Source organism: Cyphomyrmex costatus, unplaced genomic scaffold (assembly GCF_001594065.2).
Source record: "Cyphomyrmex costatus isolate MS0001 unplaced genomic scaffold, Ccosl1.0 scaffold196, whole genome shotgun sequence".
NCBI classification, from domain to species: Eukaryota; Metazoa; Arthropoda; class Insecta; order Hymenoptera; family Formicidae; genus Cyphomyrmex; species Cyphomyrmex costatus.
The window spans coordinates 748,587-776,077 of record NW_017275998.1 but is presented as its reverse complement, the minus strand read 5'-3'; the positions used below and the strand labels follow the sequence as shown (position 1 = coordinate 776,077).

Genomic DNA, 27,491 nt, shown 5'->3' with positions numbered 1-27,491 from the left:
AATAGTAGTAGTAATAGTAGTAGTAATAGTAGTAGTAATAATAATAATAATAATAGTACAGCGTTGTTTCGGTATATGCATGTATGTGTATGTGTGTGCTCGCACGCGCGCGCGCGCGTGGTCGTTGACTTCCAATTCTGTAGTGTGTTGATATCGGAAGCGTGGAGAGGAGGACCGCTCCCCTCCTCGATGCGAAAAAGGTCGAAGTTGCGCATCGACGGGTTACTGATATCATCCCCGATCGACCGCACCGGTGCCGCGGTTCCTGCTGTGCCACTTACACTTGAGAATCCTCACGTAGGTTCTGCGGAATGCCGCGTTGCCCAGTGCATAGCACATCGGGTTCACAGTACTATTAATGTAGCAAAGGTAATAAACAAAGTCCCATAGCACCTGAGGTATGTACCACGAGCAGGCGGTAATGGACTTGAGGAGTACCAAAATGTTGTACGGGGTCCACGTGATAATGAATGCTAACAGGATGGCTGACAGCGTTCTCGCGGCCTTTCGATCGGCCTTCTTCTCCTGCAGCTTCTTCTTCTTCTTGTTCGGCTGCTTGCTCAGGATTCCCTTGCCAGCCTTCGGTATGTTCTTCGCGTTCAACGGTATCCTGATGTCCGGCATCTGCGATGGCCTTCTCATCGTCACCGTCGACGGACTCGACACGGACCCGCCGCCGAGACGGAAGAGCCTGCTGGCACCACTGCCGCTACCCCCGACACCACCGTCATCCTCGCTGTCTCCCATCTGCATCGACTCGTCGGGTATCATCCTTATGCTTGTCCCCTCGGTGAATTTCCCGCCGTTACTCGGCAATTTGATCAGAATAGTATAAATCTGGAATTGAAGGAGAGACACGCGCGTAGTATGGATCTTCGAGCGAGAGTCAATTGATTCAATTGCAATCTCAAAGATGACAGTTTTGTTTCTTATTATTACACTGAACTTTTCACTACAATTTTTCTTCTTGTTTTCGTCAAATTTCAAATATACGTTCAAATATAAATTTCGAGAAACTTATAGTTCTTTACTGAATCTAAAGTCCATTCTACACACAGTGGTATAAACACGTAGTTGTGATTGTACTATAAAAATTGATCGATCGCAGTCGAATATTCTCCTCGTATTCGACTGTGTGATTGGTCAATTCTTATAACTACAATCACCATTTACGATCACCATTTGCGTTCACACAATTGTATAATAGAATGGGCTTGAAAAATGCAGTTATAATGAAAAAATCTTTCAATATAGTTGCAAAACTGCTTTTTCTGCTCAACGTAACCATTACACTAATAACTCTAATTGCCGTGTGTAGTATTGATTTCTCTCGAAAACACATTGAGAGATGTTGTTTTTCTTCACAAATCAATTCCCAAGTAGAAACGAATAGAAGCGTCACATACGGTATCGTTGGAAATATTCCTAAGGTCGACCGGCCGTGCCGACCTTTTGTACTCGTGCAGCATGGTCTTGTCCAGGGCGATTCCCGTAGCCTGTATCGCGCTGATCGAGGGACATCGCGATACCGTGCTGGGAAGCGGCGTCTCGGCCGACAGCGGCGTGAGCGTGTCTTCGTAACCGGCCCCGGTGTGACTGCTCTCTGGTCCAGCGATCTCCTCGTCGTCGTCCTCGTCGTCTCGACCGCTGTGCCACCATGCGATGCACCACATCTTCAGCCAGGTCCAAGAGAACGGCCTGTGCTGCACGCCCAAAAAGCGAAAACGGATAAGCTTTTAATCGCGAAAGTGATTAACCTAGCCGAGATTACGTATGCAAACGTAACTTTGCGTCATAACGTAATACCGAGTTCTTTCTGATTTTTCTTGAATTGGTAACAGAGGAAAGAGAATTGCCAATATCGACATATCACTTTGTTTTTTAAATAAAAGCTAAAAATAAAACTTTAGAAACATAAATACAAACTAGAAAGTGTCGTCTATCAGATGATAGCAGTTTTTATATTTGCAATAATTAATTCTTTCGTGAGATAAGTAAAAATTAAGTATAACGTTAAATGAGCCTCAAAACTGGCATAGTAGGCAGTAATGCCACATATTCCTATTCTTTTTTTTTTTTTAATAGAAATTATCAGTACAAAATATAAAAGAATATGCATAAGATTTAAAACAATTTTATGTATATTCTCTTGTAGACGTTTTGTACTGATGGCTTCTATAAAAGAAAAAGAATAAGAATATGTGATATTACTTACTGTCTACCATGTCAAAAGCAAACATGCAATGTGATAGTTTTTGATTTAAAGGTTTTTCCATAAATATAAACTTGTATCTTCAGCTTCGATAGAGTTATTTGACACTAAACGCAATACTAAAGATTAAGTTAGCTTATGATATGTCTTACGAACAAATGTGTCAGTTGACGCTGTTCCCCGATTTTATATTTAAAACCATCCTTGACAGCACAGAATAGTTACAATAAATATTCATGAATGTTAATTTTATTTTTTGAAATATTATATTGATATTTTATACATATTTTATACAAACTCTTTATTTAAAAATTATTATTTTTTATTTAAACATATAAATAAATAACTATTACTTAAACATAGACTAAATATTTTATATAATATTTATGATAAATATTTCATAATACGTATAATAAATATTTATAATCTGTACAACCTAAGCTCACAAAAATCTTCACAAAATATTTAAAATGAATCTTACAAATATTTTGTAAACATTTTATAAATATTATGTGCTGTCTGGATATTATGACAAACATAAGAAAGAAAAAATATAAATAAATTTAGGAAACATATATAAAAAGATATAAATATATCTTGATAAATAATATATACATATAGCCATTCTTATTTAAATTGCGCAATTTGTAAAAAAATCATAAGATTTTATTTTTGCATTTGTAGAATTCCTTTTTAGCTGATATCATATACAGAAACAAGTCACAAATATATGTACAAATTATGAATTTTTATTTTTTAACCATCTAAACAGATCATATTTTTATTAGTATTAGCGTAATACTTAATTTCTGAAAAATAAAGGAGTGTCTCTTTAGGCAACCTATGTCAGTATCGGTAACTTTCCTTTTAAAATACAAAGAGATGTGACACGCGAGATTTCAAAGTAATAACACGATTATCTGAATTGCGCGAATTGTAAGCATGAAGCTCCAACTATCAACGACATTCGTAAAGACGAGTAAATACGAAAACGTGCAAAGTGACTCCGTTTCGTGTAATCGCATTCGCGCTTACGGTTACAACTATACTTACGCTTTTATATTGCGGATAGTGCTTATCAATGTAGGAAACCGCGATGTGCGTGGCGTGCGAGACGTCGTCGGCGGTGCTCGATTCGCTTCGCTGTCTTCTGCCCTCCTCCATATCTATAATAACCTCGTCGCTACAGGGAAAACACGAGAATAAGTACATCGAGCTACACTTGAGTCTTTCGACCTCGCGGTATTCGCAAAACATGATTACTCGCGTTGTCAAAAGGAGTTACGCAGTCTAGAGAAAAAAATATCTTTATCAGATTAAGATTAAATAAATATAGAAAATATTTAACGCGAGATCCATAAATCTCGAAAGAATATTTTTATAAAGATCGTGAGCAAACATTAAAGAATAACAGGAATCGTATAAAAAGTAATCATAAAAAGACATTCAATAATATAACTGAAGGGTGGGGAAGGAGGAAAAGTATGCGACTAAAATAATATCTTTACGTACGAAAGAAATTAATTATAATTAATCTAACAACGTCTAATGGTGTCAAATGTTCATTTAAACGGTGCATCCGTGCTCCGTAAAATCAGGGGAAGGGCTGATCTTTCAATTAGGGCAAATGTGTTACCATCTCTCTTGTGCAAGGGTTGTATTTTTTTTTTTTGGTGACGTGCTGACGACAAGTTCGGAGAGAGAAACAATTGAAAGCGTTAGTTACCACCTCGAGTTGCTGCGCTTGCTCGCGTCTTGCTTGCCAGCCTGCAAGTTCGGCAGGTCCTTCTGACGTTTCTTCGTCTCCTTCCAGATCCGCCAGTAAAGGAATGTCATTATCATGACAGGAACATAAAACGCGGCGATGGCCGTGCCGAAGGTGATGTAGTGGTTCGTCTCGATGAATTGGATGTAGCACGAAGTCATCGGCACCGTCCTTTGACCCTCGATGTACGGCCACGCGTAGATCCAGGGTGGCCAAAGAAGTAGCGATATACCCCACGCGGATCCTGGAACGATCATTATATTGTTGTCTGGATTATTTTTCAACGAACATGCGGTTATATTTATTGCAAATTTTATTTTATTTTTCAACAAACATATGACGGACATAGAAGACACTCGAGTGGTCCCAGACTTTTATTTAAAGGTTTCGAATGGTTATCGCGAATATTAATTTAGACTTATCTGCTAAACACAAAGTAACAGTAACACATTAAATCAATTTATTTATAATTTCTCACTCGACAATAGAAATGTAGTGTAACACATATTGCCTGAATGTGTGTGCGCGGTAATTACATTTTGTCGAGTAGGGAATTATACACGGAAAAAACGGTTTTATACGGATGTATAAAAAAATTCAGCTAGATCCAGATCTAAAAATAATTCTGTTAAACCAAAACAATTATGTGGAACACTTAAACGTTGATAGTAACGTTGCAAAAAGTTTTAACTAGTTTTTATTCTAGTCAACAATTTCAGCGCCCTACATAATTATTTTGATAGTTGAAACAAAATTATTTTCAGATCTCTGTATACAATTTTTAGATACTTGAGTAAAACTGTTCTTTCTGTTCTATTGATGTAATGTTACTTTGTGTTTGGCGGGTGTATTGAAGCATACTTTTGAGGCTGCCACGGGTATTTTCTTTAAGGAAGTTATGCGCGGTTTATGGGTTATCTCTGTGACTTGATACATCGTTAAATGCCAACGTTTCGTGAATATTGCAGATCACTTATCAGGGTGAGACGCAACCTTACACTGATCAGTATCAGATTGCTTCTCGCCCTGTTCATGTGAACTATAACGTTCTACAATGTTCACGAAACGTTGGCATTTAACGATGTATCAAGTCACGGAGATAACTCATAAACCGCGCAACTTTCTGTAATATATTGGAATACGTTAATTTATTAAAAACACGATATAAATTATTTTATTAATGTCTACTCGCGCGAACTTTAATAAAAAATAGCTTAAAAATTTGTTGATTTTTCAGGTAAAAATGAAGCAGTTTTGAACCACAAATTAACCCTTAGTACACGATTGGGTCATTCGTGTGAGTTACGCATTTCTTTTCTTTGAAATACCAAGAGCCCCAAGTACAAAGTAACGTTTAAATAAGTACAACCTTACACCTAATATATTTGAACGATGTTTAAGTATATATACATATAAGAATACATCTTAATAATTTTTATATTTGTAAAAGTGGCACAAAATAACCAGAAACACGAACGATCCATCGTGTGTGTTACAGTAAAAGTAAACGGCCGGAAAGTTATCGCGTATACTAAGAGTTAAAAGCAAAATCTCTGGAGAGACAATTTCGACAAAAGCTTTTTTGAATCTCGACAAAGTTCTCTGAGAATTCTATGATTTCTCCAGATAAAAAAAAAACATACGTTTTTGCACAACAATATATTTACTTTTATATCTCACCGCATATAGATTTGATACTCACCGATCATGATGGCGGCTTTGACAGTGGTCCTCTTAGCCCGATAGGTAAGCGGACGCGTGACGGAGAAGTATCTATCGAAGCTGATGATGAGCAGATTAAGGACCGACGCATTGCTCGCGAGATAGTCGAGGGCCAGCCACGTGTCGCACACGTAGGGCCCGAGTGGCCAGTAACCGAGCACCGTGTATAACGTAAAGAGGGGCATGGAGATTAGGCCGATCGCGAAGTCGGCCACCGCCAGGCTGAAGAGGAAATAATTGGAGATCGTCTGCAACTGCTTGTCGATCTTGAACGATATCATGACCATAATGTTGCCACCGACCGTGGTGAAACTGAGGACGACGGCGATCACCACTATCGTCACACGTTCCCATAACGCGTACTGATGGGGCTCACCGCCGCAGTCGAGACCGTTGCTGACGTTGTTGCTGTCATTGCCGAATATCTCCACCATCGAAGTAACGTTCATGTCTGACGGAGACTATCTCTCTCGTCCTCTCTTCCTGTCTCTCGCTTTTTCTCTCTCTCTCTTTCTTTCTTTGGTTTTTTCTTCTCTTTTTTTTTCTTTCGTTAATTCGGAAAATCGTCTCAGTGCCTTGTCTGTATCCTTGTGCCGGTGGTCCGCGGGTACGGTTCGCGTTACCGGTTCGCGCGTACTTTGATTCTGTCTCGTACGAATCCCTGGAGCTCACGACTCGAATCCCGATCCTCGGGGCACCACCGCCGGTCCCACGTAGCCCGCCTCACCCTCGTCCGACCTCTCGCGAACTCTTTTACCATGCGCGCGGCAGGTACGCTGACGGAGAGCGTGTTCGCCCACGCGGCCTTGCGCGCGCACGCACGCCCGCCCGCACGCACGCACGCACGCACGCACGCACGCACGCACGTACGCGCGAACGCGCGAACGCCACGCTTCCGGCACTCCTCGTCGCCGGACACCGGGATTCGGCGAACGGCACCACCTTCACTGACGCTACCGTAGCGATCTCTTCCCTTCTCCACTTCCTCCTTCTCGTTCTCCTCCTCGTCGTCGTCGTCTTCGTCGTCGTCGTCGTCGTCGTCGTCGTGATCGTCGTCGTGGTCGTCGTCGTCGTGACCGTCGTCGTCGTCGTCGTTGTTGTCCTCGTCCTCTTCGCTTTCTTCGTCTTCCTCTTCCTCCTCCCCCCCTTCCTCCTCCTCGTCCACCGCCTCCGTCGTCGTGCTTTCGCTAGGTGGAAGGTAGTGTCAACTACATCCCACGTTTGCTCCTCTCGGCGTAGACATTGAGTCTGCGAGCAAAGACAAAGCAAATATACCGAAAAATTATATCGGAAATTATCAGCATAGTGACATTAATGGGATCGTATCAATGAACGAGATCAATATTTGCTCTCTCATAGATGTTCAATACATTTTAGTACTTCCGATATATTTATATTTCATTCAACGTCTACTGCTGAGCGAACGTCAAATATCAATAACTGTGAGAGACATACAGAAAAATGTTTTTCTCGTGAATACTTCTATGCGATGGCAAAGGGGAATTTGAAGTATAAACTCTTAATACGTGACTTTTATTAAAATCTGTATAACACCGAGGTTAACTTCCCTCGAAATATAACTGTTCATTTGACACAAGTATTCTGGTCCCGCGCGACAGACGACCCCGCCTTAATCGCCGTAACACTCTAGTAGCGTATTAAGAAAAAAAAAAAGGACAAAAGAGACAAAGGTAGAAGGGAGAGAAAGTTCTTTTGTACTTCTGCACGGCACGAGACTACAGTCAAGCGTACCGCGAAAAGCGCAACCAATGCCGCGAGGCTTTCACTCCGTTTTCTTGAATCCGCGCGAAAGAGACTGCACTTTTTCCCTCCTCTCTTCTAACCGCTGCTTCATCTTTAAGGGGATCCTAAAATCGTCTATTTCACCGATTCTGGAGGACTTATACGATTTACGTGTCACTAACACATTACATTAACAGTAAGGTAAACGTCTCTGTAACTAGACCTACATAATGTATGTCCGAATACTTACACAAAATTTATTATTATTAATCTCAGACGCTTTTTTATTACAATATTATATTATAATTTAATTGTATTTAAGGATTACAATTAAATTATAATATTATATTAAAAAAAAAAAAACGTTTGAGATATAGTAATAATATATGAACAAAGTTTTGTGAAAATGTCCGGACAGGCATTGTTAAATTTATGATATAGTGTCAAATTTAACCAATTTTAACTCGTCACTGTTTTTACACAATATATTGTTACTATTGTTACATGCAATGAACAAATTTGACACTATATATAGTATAGTACTGTATAGTATCGAATTTATTGGGCAGAAGCATAGTGGCGACCTAAATTAGTTAAATTTGACATGATTCAACAGTAGGTACGTCACTTCTCTAGAACGTATTACATCAATATCGCAAGCACATACTATATATACGTACAAATTTTCCAACTAATCTTTCATATTAGACACTTCAGCATAGAGATCCTCAAGAGATTGGACACCGTCCAAGATAACTTCTGATTGATCCACCATAAGGACGATTGTGGAAAAATACTTATTTGACAAATAATCGGTGAAACAGACGACTTTAAGATTTCCTTGACGAGCTACTTATTCGTCGTTCGCGAGCAAACAGCTGCGTCCCGAATGCATCTCAAACGTGTCAAGCGTTTGCATTTCGTTTTTGGAGCACAGAGACCATAATCGCGTTTACTCCGCGATTTCCGCGTGTGTCAGCTTCCCGTACAACCACTTGCCGAAACTTGAAAGCGAGAGAATGAATTATCGATGAACGAACGGAGCCTTTTTCCCGCTAACGCGCGGTAACCGTCATCTCCGGAATCTTAATTCTGACATGGTATAGAAAGTATGAAAAAAAAAATCCCTCACGCGTCTGCGTTACACGAATAAAAATTCTATTTACGAAACTTTTAGATCCGACGTTGTACTTCTCCGTCAACGAGATTTACTTGTTACGTTTAAAAATTCAGAAGGATGAAATTAACTTACGCCACGAGTTCTCGGGCGTGTACTGCGAGAGTTCACGACGGGTTCGCTGTAATAAGCGCGTTTTAATACGGAAGTAACGCCGAGTCGCGGAGCAGTTTGCGCAGAAAACGTCGGGTCGAAGTTTCGAACTTGTTATCGTCTAAAATCACAATTCGATCGCGTTCTTCGTGCACTCGTTTCGTCGTCGAAAACACGATGCTTACTCGCGGGGATACGGCGGCCGGCGAGCGGCGGCGGTCCAATTACGGACGTATTTCACTTGCCGACTTGTCTCCGCTTAAACGCGCGCCGCTTCGCCGTGGCGGTCTTGATATTCGCAGGAAATTTTGCGAGCGTCACGAATTAGATCCGCCTGTGCAACGGTGCGTCCGAAAGAGCCGTGGTAAAGCAGTTAATTTGCACAATTAACAGACATTTGTAACATAGGCTGACGAAAGAGACGGCGAATAAAATGCGTTTACATCTTAATAAATAATTTTCTCTCATAGCGTTTCGACGAGAACAAAGATTCTTATATTAAATCGTACACACGAAAAAGGGCTCCGAAGACTTAAAAGAACGTATTCTCGATTCTGCTTCGCTTTCAAGAATATTGGAACATCAGTAGTTTTACGTATCGGGAAGGCGAAAGCTTGTTAAGGCGAATTAACCTCCCGGAGATGAGAATCAGTAAGCAAAGTTTAGCCTTAATTTAATTTCAGGTGGATTTTGCTGTAATAAATTAGTTTTGCGGAGTTAAAGTTTAACTAGCAATTAAAAGCGGTTCAAAAATTCTTGAGAATCCACCCCCAGATTCTCCGCCGAGGACCCACGGCCTTTTACGCGGACTAAAGGATTCCTTCGAAAGAATTTCGCCAGGTCTTGTCTTTACCGTGGAAACGCTCTGGGGTAGGGGACATACTCGAAGGAAATAACGTACTCGATAACTGTCATAATTGCGACAGATTCCTCATCGAATGCGGCCAGTTCGATATCCCTGGCGAGGCGGTCGAACTGCTGCTGCGGCAAGGGCGTGGAAGGATGCATGTTGCGCCAGGTGTGCAACGCGATTACCTCCCTGTTAAGTGCGCATGGCATGCTCGACGCCTGTAATTATAGAAATGCCAATGATATTTAAACCTTTTTACAATATTTTAGGTCTATCACGAATACTGACTTAGCATTAAGATGTCCAACTTCTTAGGAAGACATCTTAAAAATTTTAACAGATAAACATTCTTTATAGTTGCTAATGCAATGCAAGAACAAAATTACATATTTGTAAACATCTAATAATACTTAATTTAATATCATGTGAGATTATAACAAAAATTACATCAAGTTACGAAATCACATTTTATTTTTTAAACAGTAATCTTCTACTTAATGTATTTTTAAATAAAAAATTGTAAGACTCTTTTTTTCACATGTTAAAAATTATATTTGACCCTCTTATTATTTTCATTTATGTCACTTATTTTACTTTCATACTTAAAAGAGGGACAAATTCGTAACCATATCCAATTTGGGACAAAATTTGGGTTACGTTATACGAGTGTCCCTCCTCATTTGAGATAGTTGGTCGACATTCAACCTTTTTCATGGATCGAACAATTCGAGCATTCCAGACAATCGTCTGGAAAAGATTTAAAAGTACTATTACATTATCACTTATACTCCATATAACTGTCTGTACAATGCTACAATTGTGCGGCATATAAATAAGTCCTGGTCTGTCCCGAAGTTTAAATAATACCCGCCTTCTCATATAATCTTCAGATACACCCAGTGTTCGCGCGAAACCCAAAATTAGTTTCTCTTTACATGCGAATGGAGAACTGTCGAGGAATCAACGATATTACTTGGTTGAATCAATGGCATTTTATGCCGGTCGACATTTACCGCGCGCGGGAACAAAAGCGCACGTACTTTGCCGTTTGCTATTCGTTGGTATTAACGTTTCCGCGAACAGTGTTTCTCTCGCGCGACGAGTAGGCGCGAACTTCAGTATCGAGCTTCTCGTAACGTTTGCGAAGGTCGAACGGCGTTCGCGTCCGCCTCGAGATAATCGGAAGCGAGTGACGGGACGTCGTTCGAAAATCGATGCGGGCTTGTAATTTTTACCTTACGCCGTCTAACGACGGCATTGAATTGTTCATCCCTCTAGGTAGCCTCATTTCATTATACGCGGAACGTATAAAATAGCTCGGTGAATCAAATTTCTTAATAATGATATCTTTAACATTTAATGCTACATTTCTATCCATTTTATCGGCGAATCTCTTTTATATCGTTCGTACGACATAATCAAATATGGCTCGGTTACACAAATGTAAGATTAATCCGAGATTAATTTAATCTCGATTTAATTTACTATCTGTCTTCTCTTTCAATTCTCCTCTCGAAATTCTTTGAAGTGAAATCCTCATTTTAAAAGAGTGAGAATACTGCTGTTCTCGAACAACAGTAAGTGGTAATATTTTCACTCTTTTTGAAATGAGATTTCAGTCCGGAGTGAGATTCTTTCCAAAAAATTTAGAGAGTTGATGGTAGAAAAAGATAAATACAATAAGTTAATCCGAGATATCAAAGTTTATCTTACGTTTGTGGAACAAGGCTAAGTGTGTACAGTGAATTACTGATATTTTGAGAAGTCCAAATGTATTCTTAAATGTACTGTTAATATTGTATGCGCAATACACAAAAATTACACGCGGCAGGATGTTTAGTTTGACTACTAAAGCGCAACAGAGCGTTAAAGGTGGTCCCGGGACGAAGGCGTTTAAATCGCAGTGGATGGTTGCCAAGAGGTCGACGGTAGCATTACGGCGTTATCGCTACTTTACGCACTATGAACTCCGCGGTTTCTTTTTTCTTTACGAGAAATCTAGCCGCCTCATCTTAACCCGATTTCTCCACTGTAAAAAGAAGGATTGCGTAACCTGGTTACGAATCGTACAGGATAACGCATGAGGATTTCATGATTTTCAGATATATACCGAAATCGCTTTCTGGGCACGTATTAAGGGATTATGTGCAGTGGATTCCGATCGGAATAGTTCAATTATTCTCCAAGGTAAACATTTTTGGTATTTGCGATTATAATAAACGCTATCATAATTATGGTTATTAATGTTAACAATGACTATATACGTATAGTTCTATCGACAAATACAGTGTATAATTGGTTCAATTACAACACTTAATTTAATTATGATTTCTAATCATTTTTGGAAAATTATATAAAATATAGTTGGCTGAAAAACAGCTATAAGATGGTTAAATTATATAAAGTAATAGTAATTGTCGGTAGTTTTAATACGAAATTGGTCCAATATAAGAATAAATCTAATTAAGTAAGATAAATTCTATTTTCGGTCAAAATGGATCTTATAGTGCCTACGTACTTTGCGATATAAATTTAAATACACATCCACTTGTGTAAACTTTGCGCCAAAATTTTTTCGGTCTAAAAATCTTACGAGAATATTAATAATTCGATGTTAATAAGAATCTTAAAAACTACGAATAATTTATTGCCAAAGACACGTTTATAATATGTAATTACAGTCAGAAATATATAAAAAAAAATTCTTCTTTCAGTGTATAGATTTCTGTTGTACTCTCGAAAGAGAACAAAATCATTCCAGTTGGAATCCGAACGGTTTATAATATGGTACGTGCCCGGAAGCAAACGCAACGTTATCACAATCCGAGGGAAGATATCCGGCATTGAACACCGAGGATTAACACGGATAATCTAATCAAGCAGCACGCGTGATTTCTTCCGCTAGCAGAAGGCGGCGTATCCGATATTCGCGGATATAAAAGCGGCTATGCGCTCAAGCGGTAAACCTCCCGCCGTCGTCGTGCTCGCATTGGTTCATGTATGGACGGGTAGCGTGTCACAATAGTGTGTAACTATGGCAATACACCACCTCGCAGTGTATCCGATCCACTGGAGAATAGATGCTGTATAATAACGACGACGAGAAACGCTCGGTGGCCGCACTGACCCTTCACCGTCACGCGACCTGCTCCATAAATAAATATAGAAACGCATAGAAACACAGGCGGTCTCGTTAACGGCGTTGCCTCCGTGTAACGAACACTGGCCTTAATTAGTTTGTTAATATACGCCCAAACGACGATCTGGATGTCACGTATCGAGTCAGATTTCCGCGCTTGATTCCGAGAGCAACGTTAACGAAGCCGCACCGGTCTCGCCTCGGGACTAAGGATTCTCTAAACCGGAGTTTGGGGCCAACGTTGGAGGATCGAGCGAAATCGCAGGATGGAAATGATTTAGTACGATTTACCGAGAGTTAAATCTCTCGGGAGCGTGTCTCTCTCTCTCTCTCTCTCTCTCTCTCTCTCTCTCTCTCTCTCTCTCTCTCTCTCTCTCTCTCTCTCAGAGTATTATAAGAACAACCGACGTCATTTCACGATTTAGAGGTGGAGGAAAGCGGATAGGATGTGTCGTTGAAACTTAAATTACTTAAAAGAAACGTACTTAGTTCTCGATAGTTTTGGCATCTACGAGATTACGGCGTGTGTACCGTAAAGATAATTAAAAACGCCAGACATTTTCGCGAATCGAAGCTCCGTCTCGGGGGCACTTATCTCGCACTTACCCCGCGGGTATTACGGAGAGTCCGTAATGCCGTTGGAAATAACGGCTAGTGACAGGTACGAGTTGCAGCGTGCAGATAACCGCGTGTCGCGCGTGTGCGCATTCATCGCGGACAATGCGAGCGATCTTTTAAAAGAGATCTACTTCGCGCGCGGATGACGAGTATTAAAATCGCTTGCGTCACCGTCCGCGCGATGTTCTCTGTTTAAGTGGACAGGCGGTAGGCCGCGAGCGCGATTATTCGCTGCCAGGATGCGTGTCTAATAATACGTAATGCACAATGTTCGCCGGTATCGCGCGATCGGATCGAAGTCCTTCGGCTTCCCACGCCCGCGAAATATCACGGATTCTCTTGTGCAGAAATAAATAAATGTACATTTGTTCGCGCGTAACCGACCGAGCTTGATCCTGAAAGAACGCTTCTGACCAAGTATTTCAAAATTTTGCTTGATACAGATTGAAAGATAAATTGTGTTGCGCGGAGTTATGTAAAAATAGTTATATAATAAATTTTATGTAATCCTTTCAATATTTTTCGCGATAAAAATTAGTCGCAGTTTTTAAGACTCTTGTTAACATTTTTATTATATTTTTCATACGTCTCGTAATAAAAGTTAATCAATTTTTTATTTTTTTAAATTTTTATTGACATAAACACAAAAGAAACGATTTTGTTGAAATATCTAAAATTTTTCTAAATACAGATCTGAAAGTAAATGTATTTGTGTTATTAAGATAATTGTATAATCCATTTTACGTAATATTTTTCGTATAATAAAAATTATTTGCAGTTTTTTTTTTAAGATTATTAATATTCTTATAAGATGTTCGTTAGCATTAATATTATTAAATTGCTTATTAATATTATTATATGTAATATTAATACTCTAGTTCTGTTCATAATTTTGCTTCAAAACTGGGAAAGATCTCGGCGCGCGGTTTGAATTAAATATGTATATACATTCACACTAAAACATTTAAGCGCTAAAATTCACTTTGACCGAAAGTAGAATTTCTCTTACTCAATTAAATTCAAAATAATTATGTAAGACGCTTAAACTAATTACTAGAATGTCAAAACTTTTTATAGGATTGTTCATCATGTTTGAATTTTTTACATAATTATTTTGATAGCCTAACATATTCAAATTTGTATCTGTCTAAATTTTCAGATAGTTCAGCAAGATCATTTTTTTCATGAAGATTCTATAAATTACCCATCTTGTTGTAATAAAAGAAAGAAAAGAGAGAGAGAGCGCATAAAGATAAATGTTACGGCTCGCGTATTGTAAAGTGATGCACGAAAAGGATATTTTTCTTTAATTTTCGAAACAATTTCCCGAACAATTTTGTGAATCACTGTATTTTGTTGATCGAAACCAAAACGTGCAATTATCAAAATAAATTTATGTGTCTCTATAACAATAATACCCGCGGGAAAAATGTAGAGAGGATACAATTGTGGAAGAATCATATGGAAAAGTAAACGCGATTTTTCGCATCAGTGACATATTCCGCGTTCCATCCGCAACGATCGCGATATGCGTTCAGCAAAGATTATTTATCCTGAGGAGGATCTGTAAATTCACCGGCTCGCGGAAAATATAAAAATAATGTTTCAGCCGCGTGTAATAATGTAAACACTTTTATCGGCTATCGATTTCGGTCGACCTGCGCCGCTTCTTTTATTACGGGAGTATATATCGGGATACGTGATCCGAGATTGATTGCGGCTAAGTCTAAGTCACGGCATTAACGAAAAGTCAATCTCGTTGATCGGCTTTGCGGGACCGCTTCGGTATCCTCCGTTCACAGGAGAACGTTTCGGACCGTCGCGTTTCGCGCGCAAATTAATATTATAAACGCACCCGAGAGGGGCGAGCGCGCGTAAAACATATTAATGACTAAATGGAAAAAAAATAGCAGAAGGTCGTGATCCACTTATATGCATCTCTCTGCTTATTACGAGGCGTTACAGCCGGCGGCCGTTGCGGCCGCCCCGGCGGCTACACAGTCGAACTATAAATAAATTTTCCGATACGCTGCTCTTTTTGCCGATGAAAAAAAAAATATATATATATATACACACACACCATGAGAGAGACACATACATACATTCTTTCCTTGCACGCGCGTAAACGCGCGCGTAAATTGCGCCGTGCATATTTTTACGGGCCCGTTCGTGCACGGTCGCCGTTAACGTCAACCGACCTCCGGATCCGCGTGCATCCCGTTGTTGTAAAAAAAAAAAAACCCCTCCTCTCGAGCGAGGCGCCCGCGCGCGGCGGAAACCGCGTTTCGAAAATCGAAGTCTATCGAGTGTCGCGTGGCGTACCGAGACGTCGCCGTTAATAACCTTTGATATTTCATTAATGAAGAACACTTCTTTGTTTCTCGCTCGAAAAGGTTACGGAGGAACGTAATAATAAAGCGTTGCTTCTCGGACGTTAAACATTTGTCTCCCTCTTCACGTGCCAGAGGGTGAGAGAAGTGAAGCGTATTGTTAGGAATGATAAAATTTGCGGACGGCTACGGCCTGTATTTTTTTAGAGACCCTTTGAGAAGAGTGTGGACAGGAGCCGCGGTTCGTGCACTGAGAGAAAGTATACAATTATCATAATTTAATTTAACTTCGTTAAGTCGTTTTTTTTTTTTAGTATATTTATAGTTGTTTTAGGGCTGATTGTTCTATCTTTGGATAAACTATGTGATAATTTACCTCATGGATAGATGAAAGAGTACAAGAGAATAAGAAAGTAAGAAAGTAAGGTAGTGAGCTGAAGTTTACCGAAAGGTGGAACAACAACCCAGCCTATATCATGCAAATATAGTCAATTGTTCTATTAATAATAGTCATGTACTGTTTGAAAATCTTCAGCTTTTATATTAACATATTTTTTACTTTTTATTATTACCAGATAAAAAGGGTCTACATAAATAAGTAAAGTCTATTTTCTATAATTGTGCAAAGGGTAGTTATAAAATTGACCAATCACGGTCAAATTTGAGAAGAATATTCGACTGTGATTGGTCAATTTTTACAACTACAACCACTTACAATTTCGCTGAGATAATTGTAGAATGAGCCTTCAAGAAAACAATTATATTCATTATAATTTGGATTGTATTTACGGAATAAAAATGTTTTTATTTTATTTACCTTCTCTTGATATTTTACTACATTAATAATTGAAATTATTATTCTTACAATACAATCATGTCGTATTTGAGAACCTAGTAAACAAGAATATTAAATTTTGAAATATTTTAGTAACATTGCAGCAACGTTACAAGTTGCAATAATGTTACTGAAATGTTCTACAATGTTTCTTGCTTATTGGAAAAATTATCACATATGGCTGCCAACATTGTATCAATAATAAAAATGGAGTTCCTAATCATAATTATTTTCCCATTTATAATTATACACCAAATACACTTTTCTCAATACATGGCTTTTAATTTTGGCCAAATTACGTAAAAGAGAAAGACATACATTTATTATTTCTTTCTCTTTTTTCTTTTTCTTACCTCATTCTCTCTCTCTCTCTCTCTCTCTCTCTCTCTCTCTCTCTCTCTCTCAGGAGTTATTAAAACATGCCGGACTAATCAAAAGTGGCTGTTTCATATCAAATGTGTATCTTAAAATGAGGTAAAAATTACAAAAGTCAGAAAATTTTCATTTGAATATTTATAACTTCATTAATCAACATCTAGCGAATGCTCATTTTTATAATTTTCACCTCGTTTCAAGACACACAATCGACCGCCAGACTTCTCTTACTTATAATATTTTTTGCTCGCGTCGAAATAAAAGAGGACTTCTCTTTTGATTCGGTCGACAAATATTATCTGCGTTAATGTATATAATCGGCCATATCGATCACATTTTAAATTGGGCAAATACGGAGTAAATCAGGCGGAGACGTTTGCATAATCGCGCGGTTGCACGCGGTCGAAGATGTACCGCCCCGACATCCCTCCTCTCTGCCCAAGTCACCGTCGTTTGCTGGCGGATTAAGGGCAGAATGAGGCAAAAAGGATTCCGATTAGGGAAAAAGGAATCAATCTCGTGTATCAATCGTCGTGCACGCCCCTCCGTTTCCCAGGGTGAAACAGGTGGCACTCGCTATTACTACGCTGCGGCTTTTATTACATTTTGCCCGCTAGTAGACATAAATGGGACATGTCGATCGAATTACTTCTAACGCGCGCCATACCTGACGATGAGGCGGACTATATATCGATGGTATCTGTATAGCTAGGTCGGGGATGTCTCTTAAGAGAAAACGGTAGATGTATGTACAACCTAATTCGGTAAAGGGGTATAACACATAGTCGGCCGAGCAGGTATTTCTCAGTGATATATACGTATACACGGTGCATCGGAAGTCCCACCGAGACCCTCCCTACTTGCCGGATTCGCTTTGCTTCGCGAATTTCGAGTTGAACCTTCTTTAGTGAAATCTTAAAGAGTTTAACCCGATATCTAACGTGAGTCGAAAAAGGAAGGCACGATAGAAGCGGAGGAAAGAATTTTAAACAAATTAAATAAATAAAACAAAAATAATAAAACACTCTAAAGAATGTAAAAATACAAATGCCAACACTAAGTGTTCATCTGTGTTTTCAAATGTTTCAAATTAATTAAATAATTAATTAATTAAACGTTTTTCGATCCCTCGCTTCTGGGTCATCGCTTCTGGTCGAAATTATTATTATACATGGAGATTAAAGAGAATGTTGCGTGTCAAATGTATTAAATTAGAGCAAGTTATGTTAAGATACATAAGCATCGATCAGCATTGATAAATTTCATAAAATGAAGGGCCGAAACGTCCAATTAATGTGTTATTTAATGAAGAATTTTAATTCGCACTCGAACACCTAATGCTGACTACAATTGGCATTTATATTTTTGTGATTGAAAAAACAAGCGCTGTACGTCAAGAAGTATCTTTCGCGATTATAGCAATGGAATTGAAAGAAAGAATTGACGACGACGGAAACGAGTGGAATAAGATTCGTCTAATCGTAAATCTTCGAGCGAGTTCTCGCTGAAAACGGATCAGTGATCAGCTTTCCAAAGTCTTTGAGAATCCGCTACTGTTCGAGAAAATGCGCGATTTCTGATACACCCTTTATAGCATTCGTACCGAGGTCTTCACCTTACGTCAAAGAGCAAGAATTTGAGATGCATAGTAGATCAAAGTCGTAACATCACTCGTTCCTCCGGAATACCACGGGGAACCAAATGACTCTCCTGTTTCTATTTTCTATATACACCGGCGAGCAATTCGCCGCTCGATTGAAATTCGCCTAAGTAGTCACGTTTTTTCGTTTGTCTGCCGACGCTTAAACTAACGTCAACATAAGTCGGGATGTCATGGACCCTGCGACCGGATCTTCTCCACAGAAAGAACAGTTATGAAGGGTTTAAAAATTTAGCTGAATAGAAATTTGAAAATATATAATTTTGTTGAGAGAGAATCATCAAAATAATACAATATAAACTAATAATAGTATTTAATTATATCAAAATAATTACGTAAAACATTCAAGTTGGTTACTAGAACATATAATTTTATTGCAGCGATGTTTATTATGCTTGATAGTTTCCTACATATTAATATGATTAATATAATAATTATTTCAATGATCCAACAAAATTGTTTTCGAATCTGTATCTAACTTTGTAGTTATTTCTGTAAATTTGTAGTTATTTCAACAAAGTCGTTCTTGCCGTGTCGAAATACGAAATGGTACGCGCAGCTTTCATGGTGTACAAAATGGGTATCATTTTTCGCGCGAAGCTCTTATCGCAGATTACATCGTGCAGGCAAAGGGAAAATTTGAAGTTAACGAAATATTCTGCTTTTCGATAAGGCGAAAATGCCATAGCGGACATTATCATTATCGTTGGAAGCTGTCATGTTCAGCTGAAAGGCAAGACAGGCGACAGATTGTTATCGTGGATTGTAATAGGTTCGTTCTCTCTTCAGCTGCCACTTTTCGCACTTGTCCACACTTCCCTTCTCTCATCTTTTTTTCCCTTCTCGTTTTTCTTCGCCGAGCGTGAACTACAACACGCCGTTTCACTTAGAGCACGGAGAGTCTAATAAAGTGCAGCTGGAAAGAACGGACCTAATGCGAGGTCAGGTCGGGGAAATTTAAAGCTCTCGTGCGCGATGCGACCGGAACTGCAATTGCAGTTTGACATCGCACGAAATGTTACGTCCGCCCGATTCGATCTTTGCCTTATGATTCTCGAATATGACCATATTTTAATCTACCGTTAAATTTGAATTTAATTTATTATTTTCTGAACGTATTTTCAATAATGACATACACTTTACATAATAATAAGGAAATAATGAGGAACTTTAATTGCGAATGCTCCTATTGAGAATTAATAGTCCTCCTGGACATATTAAATATAATAATTGATTTTATTTAGTACATTCGATATCACACGATAAGAATAAAAAGTTTGAATATTCCTAACAACAATGACTGTATCTAAATCGCATTTTTTTATGGAAAAAATTTTCATATTGTTTTCATTTTAAGAGGAATGGAAGCAGATGATTGATATGAGTTGTAAATAAACGTGCAATTATGTCATTGTCTAACGTCAAAGTACTTGGTATCAGAAATCGGAATATGATACTTCGCTGCTATCGAGGCATCAAAAGCGCCGATAAAATCAACGAGGTTCGTTCGCGACTCGAGGCGGAGCGGAGGTGACATAACGGCGACGACATGTACGGTCGAACGATAAGAGTGCTATAATAATCTTACGTAAAGCCGGAAGTGCATCGTCGGTACCGATCGCGAGCGTTTGTATCGCAAACGGAGGCGCGTCTCCGCCCATAGAAAGATAAACGCTGGATAATGCTCATCTCGAGAAATAATTGCCTTCTTAAGCATATTATGTATAATAATTAATTATATTTATGATATTCAATATCACGATGAGATCGATAATTATCGATATCTGTTATTAATAACTGTATCTAAATCGCATCTGCATTTTTTCAGGCGTATACCAATATACTTTTATAAATCTGAAGGCTTTAATCTTGTTCCTCGTTTCACATTACTTACAAATACGATATAAGCAAATACAATGTAAATTGGAAATAAAATCACTGGCTGGAAGTGGCCCATAATTCTCAAGAAGATATGGGTGCCGTTCGCGTAATTAGCAACGAAATGTAATATGTGCTGCAGTAATTAATTTCAAATATTCTCGGTTACACAGAAAAAGAAAGATAGCTTTATTTACACGCGCGCTCTAGGATAGCATCCTCTCAAGCGTTAAAACATTAATATAACAAGAGACGCAAAAGAATAGGGCTCTAACAGCGCGAGAATAATTACAAAATTATTAAAGTAAACAAGAAAAGAGAGAGAGAGAGAGAGAGAGAGAGAAAGAGAGATATTGCTAATAAAATTATCCGTTTATTAGCTGAAATGTGCAGAAGCTGAAGTTGTGTACATAAATGCCCCTCCCCATGTCACATGCCAAACCCGTGAACTAAAATACATGTACACACGCACATGCGAATATAGACCGTGGAAAAACAGTGATCGAACGGGCGTTTATCTTAATGGAAAACGAGAAGCTTCTTCGTCGATCATCAGTTTGGTGTTTTCGAATTCCCGGCATATACTGAAAAACTCTCACGTACCCGTGCCCGTCGTCTATAGCGCGGAAAATCTCCGCGTGCATTTTTATAGATAAACAATCGCGGCTTCGTGCACCTGCGGTCCTGAATTTCGATATTCGTGTATCGTCGATTGTGTAATAGATTAGCAAAGAGACCTTTTTTAAAACTCCTCCCTCTCTCTCTCTCTCTCTCTCTTCTTTTTTCGATTTGAAATAAATTAAGCTAGGATTATACGAACGGATATCGTGACGGAAACTTAGTTGCGAGTTTATAGCAAAGTTGGAATTGATTAAAGCAAGTTCAAGCAAGCGCAGGCGGTTATAAAACACGCGTCGTTCGCGATTTGTATTTGATCGTATGTAATCTATCGATTCCCTTTTAACGCACTCTAAAAGATTCATGAATGCAAAGCTGCAACGTTACTTATGCGCGCGAGCCGTTATATATGTGAATGGATGATTATTTCCGAACGATTGGGCGAAATCTCTGGGTCAACGTTTCTCTCCTCTCCGTTTCGAACGGCGGAATATCATTGAGGGAGGTGAGAAAAAAAAATTGCCGTGCAGAAAGTATCTGTTTGTGTTACTGCGATCGTGGTGGACGATTTCGCGATCGAAGTCCATTCGCATCCGGAGCAAGTGTGATTTTGTAGAAAGGTCCACTTTACGCCGCGCGAATCTCGCGGCACACCTAAGGGACGTCGAAATAAGCACTGCTTCGAAAAACGCTCTCCGTCTCCCGAGAGAAATTCTCGAACGCGGCCCCAGCACTGTACAAAATCATCCCTCCGACTCACCCTGTGACACGCTCCGAATCCGAGTCCGAATTGAGTTCACCCGAGGACACGGGCGGTCGCCCGTAATTACGTTATTTAGGATTCCTCACGGGCCGAGCCTAGTGGAGCGAGAGACGCGACGCGACTAGCCAGGGTAGTCCCGAGAAAGTAAACCACCCCGAGGAAAAGTAGGGTGGCTCGTCCGGCGGCGTGCTCGTTACGCCGTACCCGCCCAACGCCAGAGAGACCGATCTCCTCGACTCTCCGAGAGATATTCGCGATGCCGGCCGATAATCGGCGCGCGATAGCGATCGGACAACACACAGATGAAGATGGGAGAGACAGAAAAACGAAGTAACATATAGATACGGCGAAAGAAAGAGAGAGAGAAAGAAAAAGGAAGCTGCCACCTTCTACACCCCCGAGCTATACTCGCCCGTGTCGAGTGCGTCACGCATCCTCTCGGCGGTATTCCTGGCGCGAGGCGGCGGAGGCTGCTGTGATGCGCGAACGAGGCGAGGCGAGGCGAGGCAATGCGAGGCGAGGCGAGGCGAGGTGAGACAGGAGCCGATCTCCTCCCTCTCGGGAGCGAGCGAGCGAGCGAGCGACCACCCCTCGGTCGTAGCGCGATCCGTCACGGAGATTCTTCTCTCTCGCGAGTCGCGCGCGTTGCGAGAGTCGGCGACAAGCTGCGCTTCTCCGCCGTGCGTCTCGGCCGGAGGATGCGCGCACGGAATTGAGAGGGCGAGAGAGGGTGAAAGGGTAGGCGGCGGAGGGCTGGGGTGAGAGAAGGCGCTCTCGCACTCACATGTCTGTCGTGGAAATCGGCGCGCGCGCGCGCGCGCGCACGACGTACCCCCGTATCACCGACAACGGGGTACGTGCGAGTACGAGCACCGGTCCGAGACCGTGGTCATCACGCCGACGACGACGACGACGACGACGATGACGACGACGACGACGACGGCGGCGGCGGTGCTTGCTGCTGCTGTTGCCTTCCTCTACTCCTTCCTGTCACTCCAGCTATAACTGCGCTTCTTCTTCGCGCGCGTTACTCGTGCGATCGACGGCGACGTGGGGCCCCGTTAGACTGTCGCTGACCGACTGACGGACGCGTGATCGGTTACATGTATGGTTTAACGCGGCCTCGACACGCTCGGGGCGGGACACGGACGCGCGCGTACCCGCCGAACGTGCTCCGAACGAGATAGAGAAAGAGGAGAGTCGGATAGGGGTGGCGAGATGAACAGGCGAAGGCAAAGATGCGATCGAGTGAGAGAGATCCCGTTTGTAGGATGAGACGGGGAAGGCGAAAGAGGAGGAAGAAAGAGAGAGAAAGGGAAAGGGCATGAGCGAGACGAAGATAAGGGAGGAGAAGAGAGAGGGCGCACGTAAGAGGAGCGTTAAACACAGAGGGATGCTCCACGCGTGAGTCGCGAGCTAGCCGATGGTGCTGGCGCGGGATCGGAGTAAAGACTGACTGTGATGGTAGTGGTGATGATAGTGGTGGTGATGCTGGTGGTAGAGAGAGCGCTTCTCCGACGAGGGAGGTAATTTAACCCCCGCTTTCTCCTTCCTTCCTTCCTTCCTTCCTTCCTTCCCTCCCTTTCCCTCCCCTCCTCTCCCCTCCCCCCACTCTCTCTATCTCTCACGATTTTATTCGGCTGACTTGGTCAAGGGATGCGAGTGAGGGAGAAAAATCGAGATAAGGAGAGAGAAAGCGAGGAGAGAAGTGACTAGAAGAACGAAGAGAGATTGTTTGGAAGAGAGGCTGGAAAGAGAGAAAAAGCAAGATTAGAAATATAGGAGGGGAGGCTCGGAAAAAGGGGGGAGGGCGAGAAGTTAGTGTGCGTGTACATATGCATCTTGATATGCGCTTGTGCAGTTACAAGCAACAGAGATAGGAAACGCGAGAGAAGTAAAGAGGGAACCGACAAACGGCGCTATACTCCGATAACATTCGCGTTGGGACCGCGAGGCGCACTAAGGGCGTGGGCAATCCGCGAGCAAGTAAGCGAGCGAGCGAGCGAGCGAGCGAGCGGGACCAGTGCGAACGACGACCGACTACATTGATTTTGATTTTCGAAGGCGCGCGCATTTGGTACTCTCTGGATCTGCCCATTCATGCCGCTCCCGTCTGCCTAGCAGCTGAGGACATTGGTCCTGTCCTCGTGCGAAAAGAAGAACATTTCGGTGCACGGCGAGTGCAGCTTTAGGATTTCAAGGCTTTAGGATTTCGCGCTTCATCTTGCTTAGAAACACGAGCGCGACTACGTTCAAAATTCGATTTATCAGTCAAATGTGTGATATGTAGCATTAAAACAATGAAAAATGATTATCACTTTTTATTGTATCAAAAAATGTCCGTTCTTTTCATGAGAAGACTGATTACGTCACTAATTCTTTTTCAAATAAAGAAATAGACGGAGTTCGCAGCAATTGCCAAATGTTTATTTGATAATTTTCTTGAAGTTGCACGTTACGATTTAAAATAATAGGGCTCGATACATCGGTCATTCTCATACGGAAAGAACAGATTGAAATCATTCATCTTTATCTCATGATTTATTAGACAGACACATCTAATAGATAGAGACATACAAGTCGCTTGTAACGTCGTACGGCAATGTGACGAGCGTTTAGCGATAGTAATTTATAGTTTTACACAAGGCGGTACCAAATATACGAAGAGAGAACAGATTAAACCTGTATAGTATACGCTTCCTTCCCATCGCATCATAGACTCATCTATGCTCCCGCAGAAGTCAAGCGCTCGCGCGACTGCGTGTGATTGCACGCAATCTGTACGATTGTTCTACTTAGCAATAAATAAATATCCATTAGAGTGAATTTAGATCACATAAAGTATCCAAAGCCGAAGGTCCGTTTTATAGCATCCCAGTAATACCTGTCCCAATTCTCCTTCGTAGAGGGCTCCTCGCTGAAAATCACGACATTTTCGCATGACAATTTTACTTGCCAATAAATTTTAACAGAAAGTCATTGTTCCCAAGCTTACCTCACTGGGACACCGCTCTGCGTTAAATTGACCTCGGTATGATCGTTTTTCTCAGAGATATCGATCGTTACATCGCTGAAATGTCCGGACGGCCACTGTTTACAACGCCATTTTTGGATAATTTTCGTTGGAGTAATCTCTATGAATTCGCCGTGAATATTGCCACCGAAGAGCTCGAATTGACCATTCTTCTTTGGTTCTAGTTTCACCGGGTTCTTCGTGAATGCTTGTACCATCTGTGACAATTAAAAACTCTGTTATAAGTTGGCTAGTGGCTTAGTTTACATTAATAACGCCTATACTGAGACAATAATTCGGTAAAATTATTACCTCGATCGACGAGAGGACGTTGTAAAACTCATCTGCTCTGCATTGAAATTTTACATTTTGCTTAATCGTAGTGGTTGAGATTTTACTTGCTGATTTATTATTGTTCGTTGGCGTCACTGCAGCATTCATTTGCATCTTAAAAGAAAATACAACATTATTAGTTATTTTATATATATTACTTTATATTATAAATATATTACACATACCTTAATATTGAAACCAGAGGTTATATTCGAAATATTTTCTTTTTCTTTATCAGTATCTTTTTTAGGAAGTATCATACCTTTCGTAAACTCTGCAAACAAAAAAGATAAGTTATGTAAAAATGGTATATATATATTTAAATATAACGAGCAATTCAAATCACAAGTTAGAAAATTAACTTTACCTTCTTTTAGAGAAGATACATATTTCTTTAATTTTTCTCTTATTGCATCTTTACCCTTAGTATGTAAGAATTGTTTAACTTTCTCCCCTTCATCTGTACTATCTTTTAATGTAATTTCAATCTACAAATTACAAAATATGTGTTTATTTAAATTCTTGCATTTATGTTATAACATGTTATATTAGTAGTACACTAAATATCTAAGAAAAATAATTACCGATTAAAAAACCAATATTGAAATAAAACAAATAATAGTTTGAATTACATTGCTTAATTTAATATAATTATTTCAATTAAAAATACTTACATCTACTTCACTAATATCATTTTCTTCAGACAGATTAGGAATATTAATTTTACCCTCAATGTCTTTATTGGATGTTTCATCAGATATCCACTTAAGAACGATATTCCATTCATAAAAGAAAATAAGTTTTCCTTTTCTATTATTTGCTACAGCCTCACCTTCACATTTTTCCATTTCTGTTACTTTACATGATACTACAAATTGAATAAGATTTATTAAGGATGTAGATCATTTCAATATAAAGTATACAGAGTGTTTAATTTTAATTATCCCAGACAAATATTTTGAAAAATAGATAAGATACAAAAAAATGTTTTAGATGAAAGTGGAACAGTTTCAAAGAGAATATATTTTGGTCATATTAATTTTTTCTAGGTAAGCGCCAAAAACATATAAACAATATCAAATCTTATTTGGATCGTAAGGCTGGGTCCACAATCTCGCTTTAAGAGGCCCTAAGCCGTAAAGCCGTAAGAAATTGACCAATCACAGAAAATTTTTTTTTTTCGCATTCAACTATGATTGGTCAATTTCTTACGGCTTTATGGCCTCTTAAAGCAAGATTGTGTAACCAGCCTAAGAGTTTTAAACTAAAAATTAGTTAAAAACATACAAAGAGAGAGATCACCTTTACTTTTTTAAATGAAATTATACAAATTTTTTACATAATATGATTCTATTAATTATTGTGCACGTAACATACCTTCTCCTCAAAATCGTTCCATCTAAAATATTTTTTTATGTCACATTTTTCAAGGTACTTGTCTGAGGCATTTAAAATGAGATACTCTGTATATACTTTTCCCAAAATTTTTAATTTATAAATGCTTGTTACTAACCTCCTTCTCCCTCAATTTTGAAATTTATAAGAAGTTCTTTCAACTTTTCTTGTGACCACACACAAGCATTTTTCTCCGTCCTACAGAACAATTTTGATGCATTAAAAAGTATAAAAAGAATATCGATATTATGAGAAACAATCAAATGCCGATATACATTATTAGGATCGAATGGTGGACTTAAAGACATCCCAACTAGCATGATTATGTGGAGCAACGTACCAATGCCAGTTATTAACATTAGTTGCGTCAGGTCTCTCTTCCACAATCCAGCGTGGGTCGCCTTCACCCCATTTTGCCATGCTTCCAAGTGGTTGTCGGGGATATAACAATAACGTTCTGAGCCAAGCACACTGGGGAGGTGGAGCTTAAAGCAGATTTCCAATTCGCAGAGTCAGTGGAGGTAACGAGACCGCTGAGCTAACCTTCTAGAAAGTCTTCTTTCTAGAACAGCAACTGGAACTCGCCTGCGTAACATAACCTATGTTTTAAACGGTAAATCATCACGCCGAGGAGCGCCCGTTAATGAACGGGATCCTTCGGGATTTTTGTCGGCATACACGCATTACTTATACCTTATACTTACGAGTCGTCCTACAGCGGTTAACAAACGTTCCGAGTTTAACGTTCGACCGTGTTTTTCGTGACGGCTCGCTCGTGAAATGCAAGTGTTCCGTTTGCGCTTACGAGGTGATGCTTCGCGCAGCGGTTTATCGTGGGACGTCGACAGAACCCGCTGTCAAAGTCAACAATGCCGATTAATAATACCGATTCGCTCGCGAATCACCACGGAATCTCGAGACTGCCGTGAAACGAATCTGACGCTGACCGACTTGGCGTGCGGGCCGCGGAGC

The 27,491-nt window shown here is 40.1% G+C and overlaps 1 protein-coding gene across 1 annotated transcript; it reads right to left on the bottom strand.

Annotated features, from left to right (window-relative positions):
• Window positions 1–27,491, bottom strand: mAChR-A (muscarinic Acetylcholine Receptor, A-type). Its single transcript, XM_018538654.1, is given in 14 exon segments — window positions 1–837; window positions 1,407–1,703; window positions 3,266–3,395; window positions 3,942–4,221; window positions 5,680–6,182; window positions 24,615–24,695; window positions 24,774–25,009; window positions 25,104–25,238; window positions 25,310–25,398; window positions 25,492–25,612; window positions 25,799–25,992; window positions 26,638–26,717; window positions 26,860–27,104; window positions 27,224–27,491. Coding segments are annotated over 13 exon segments (2,832 nt in total). The 5' UTR covers window positions 26,940–27,104; window positions 27,224–27,491; the 3' UTR covers window positions 1–231.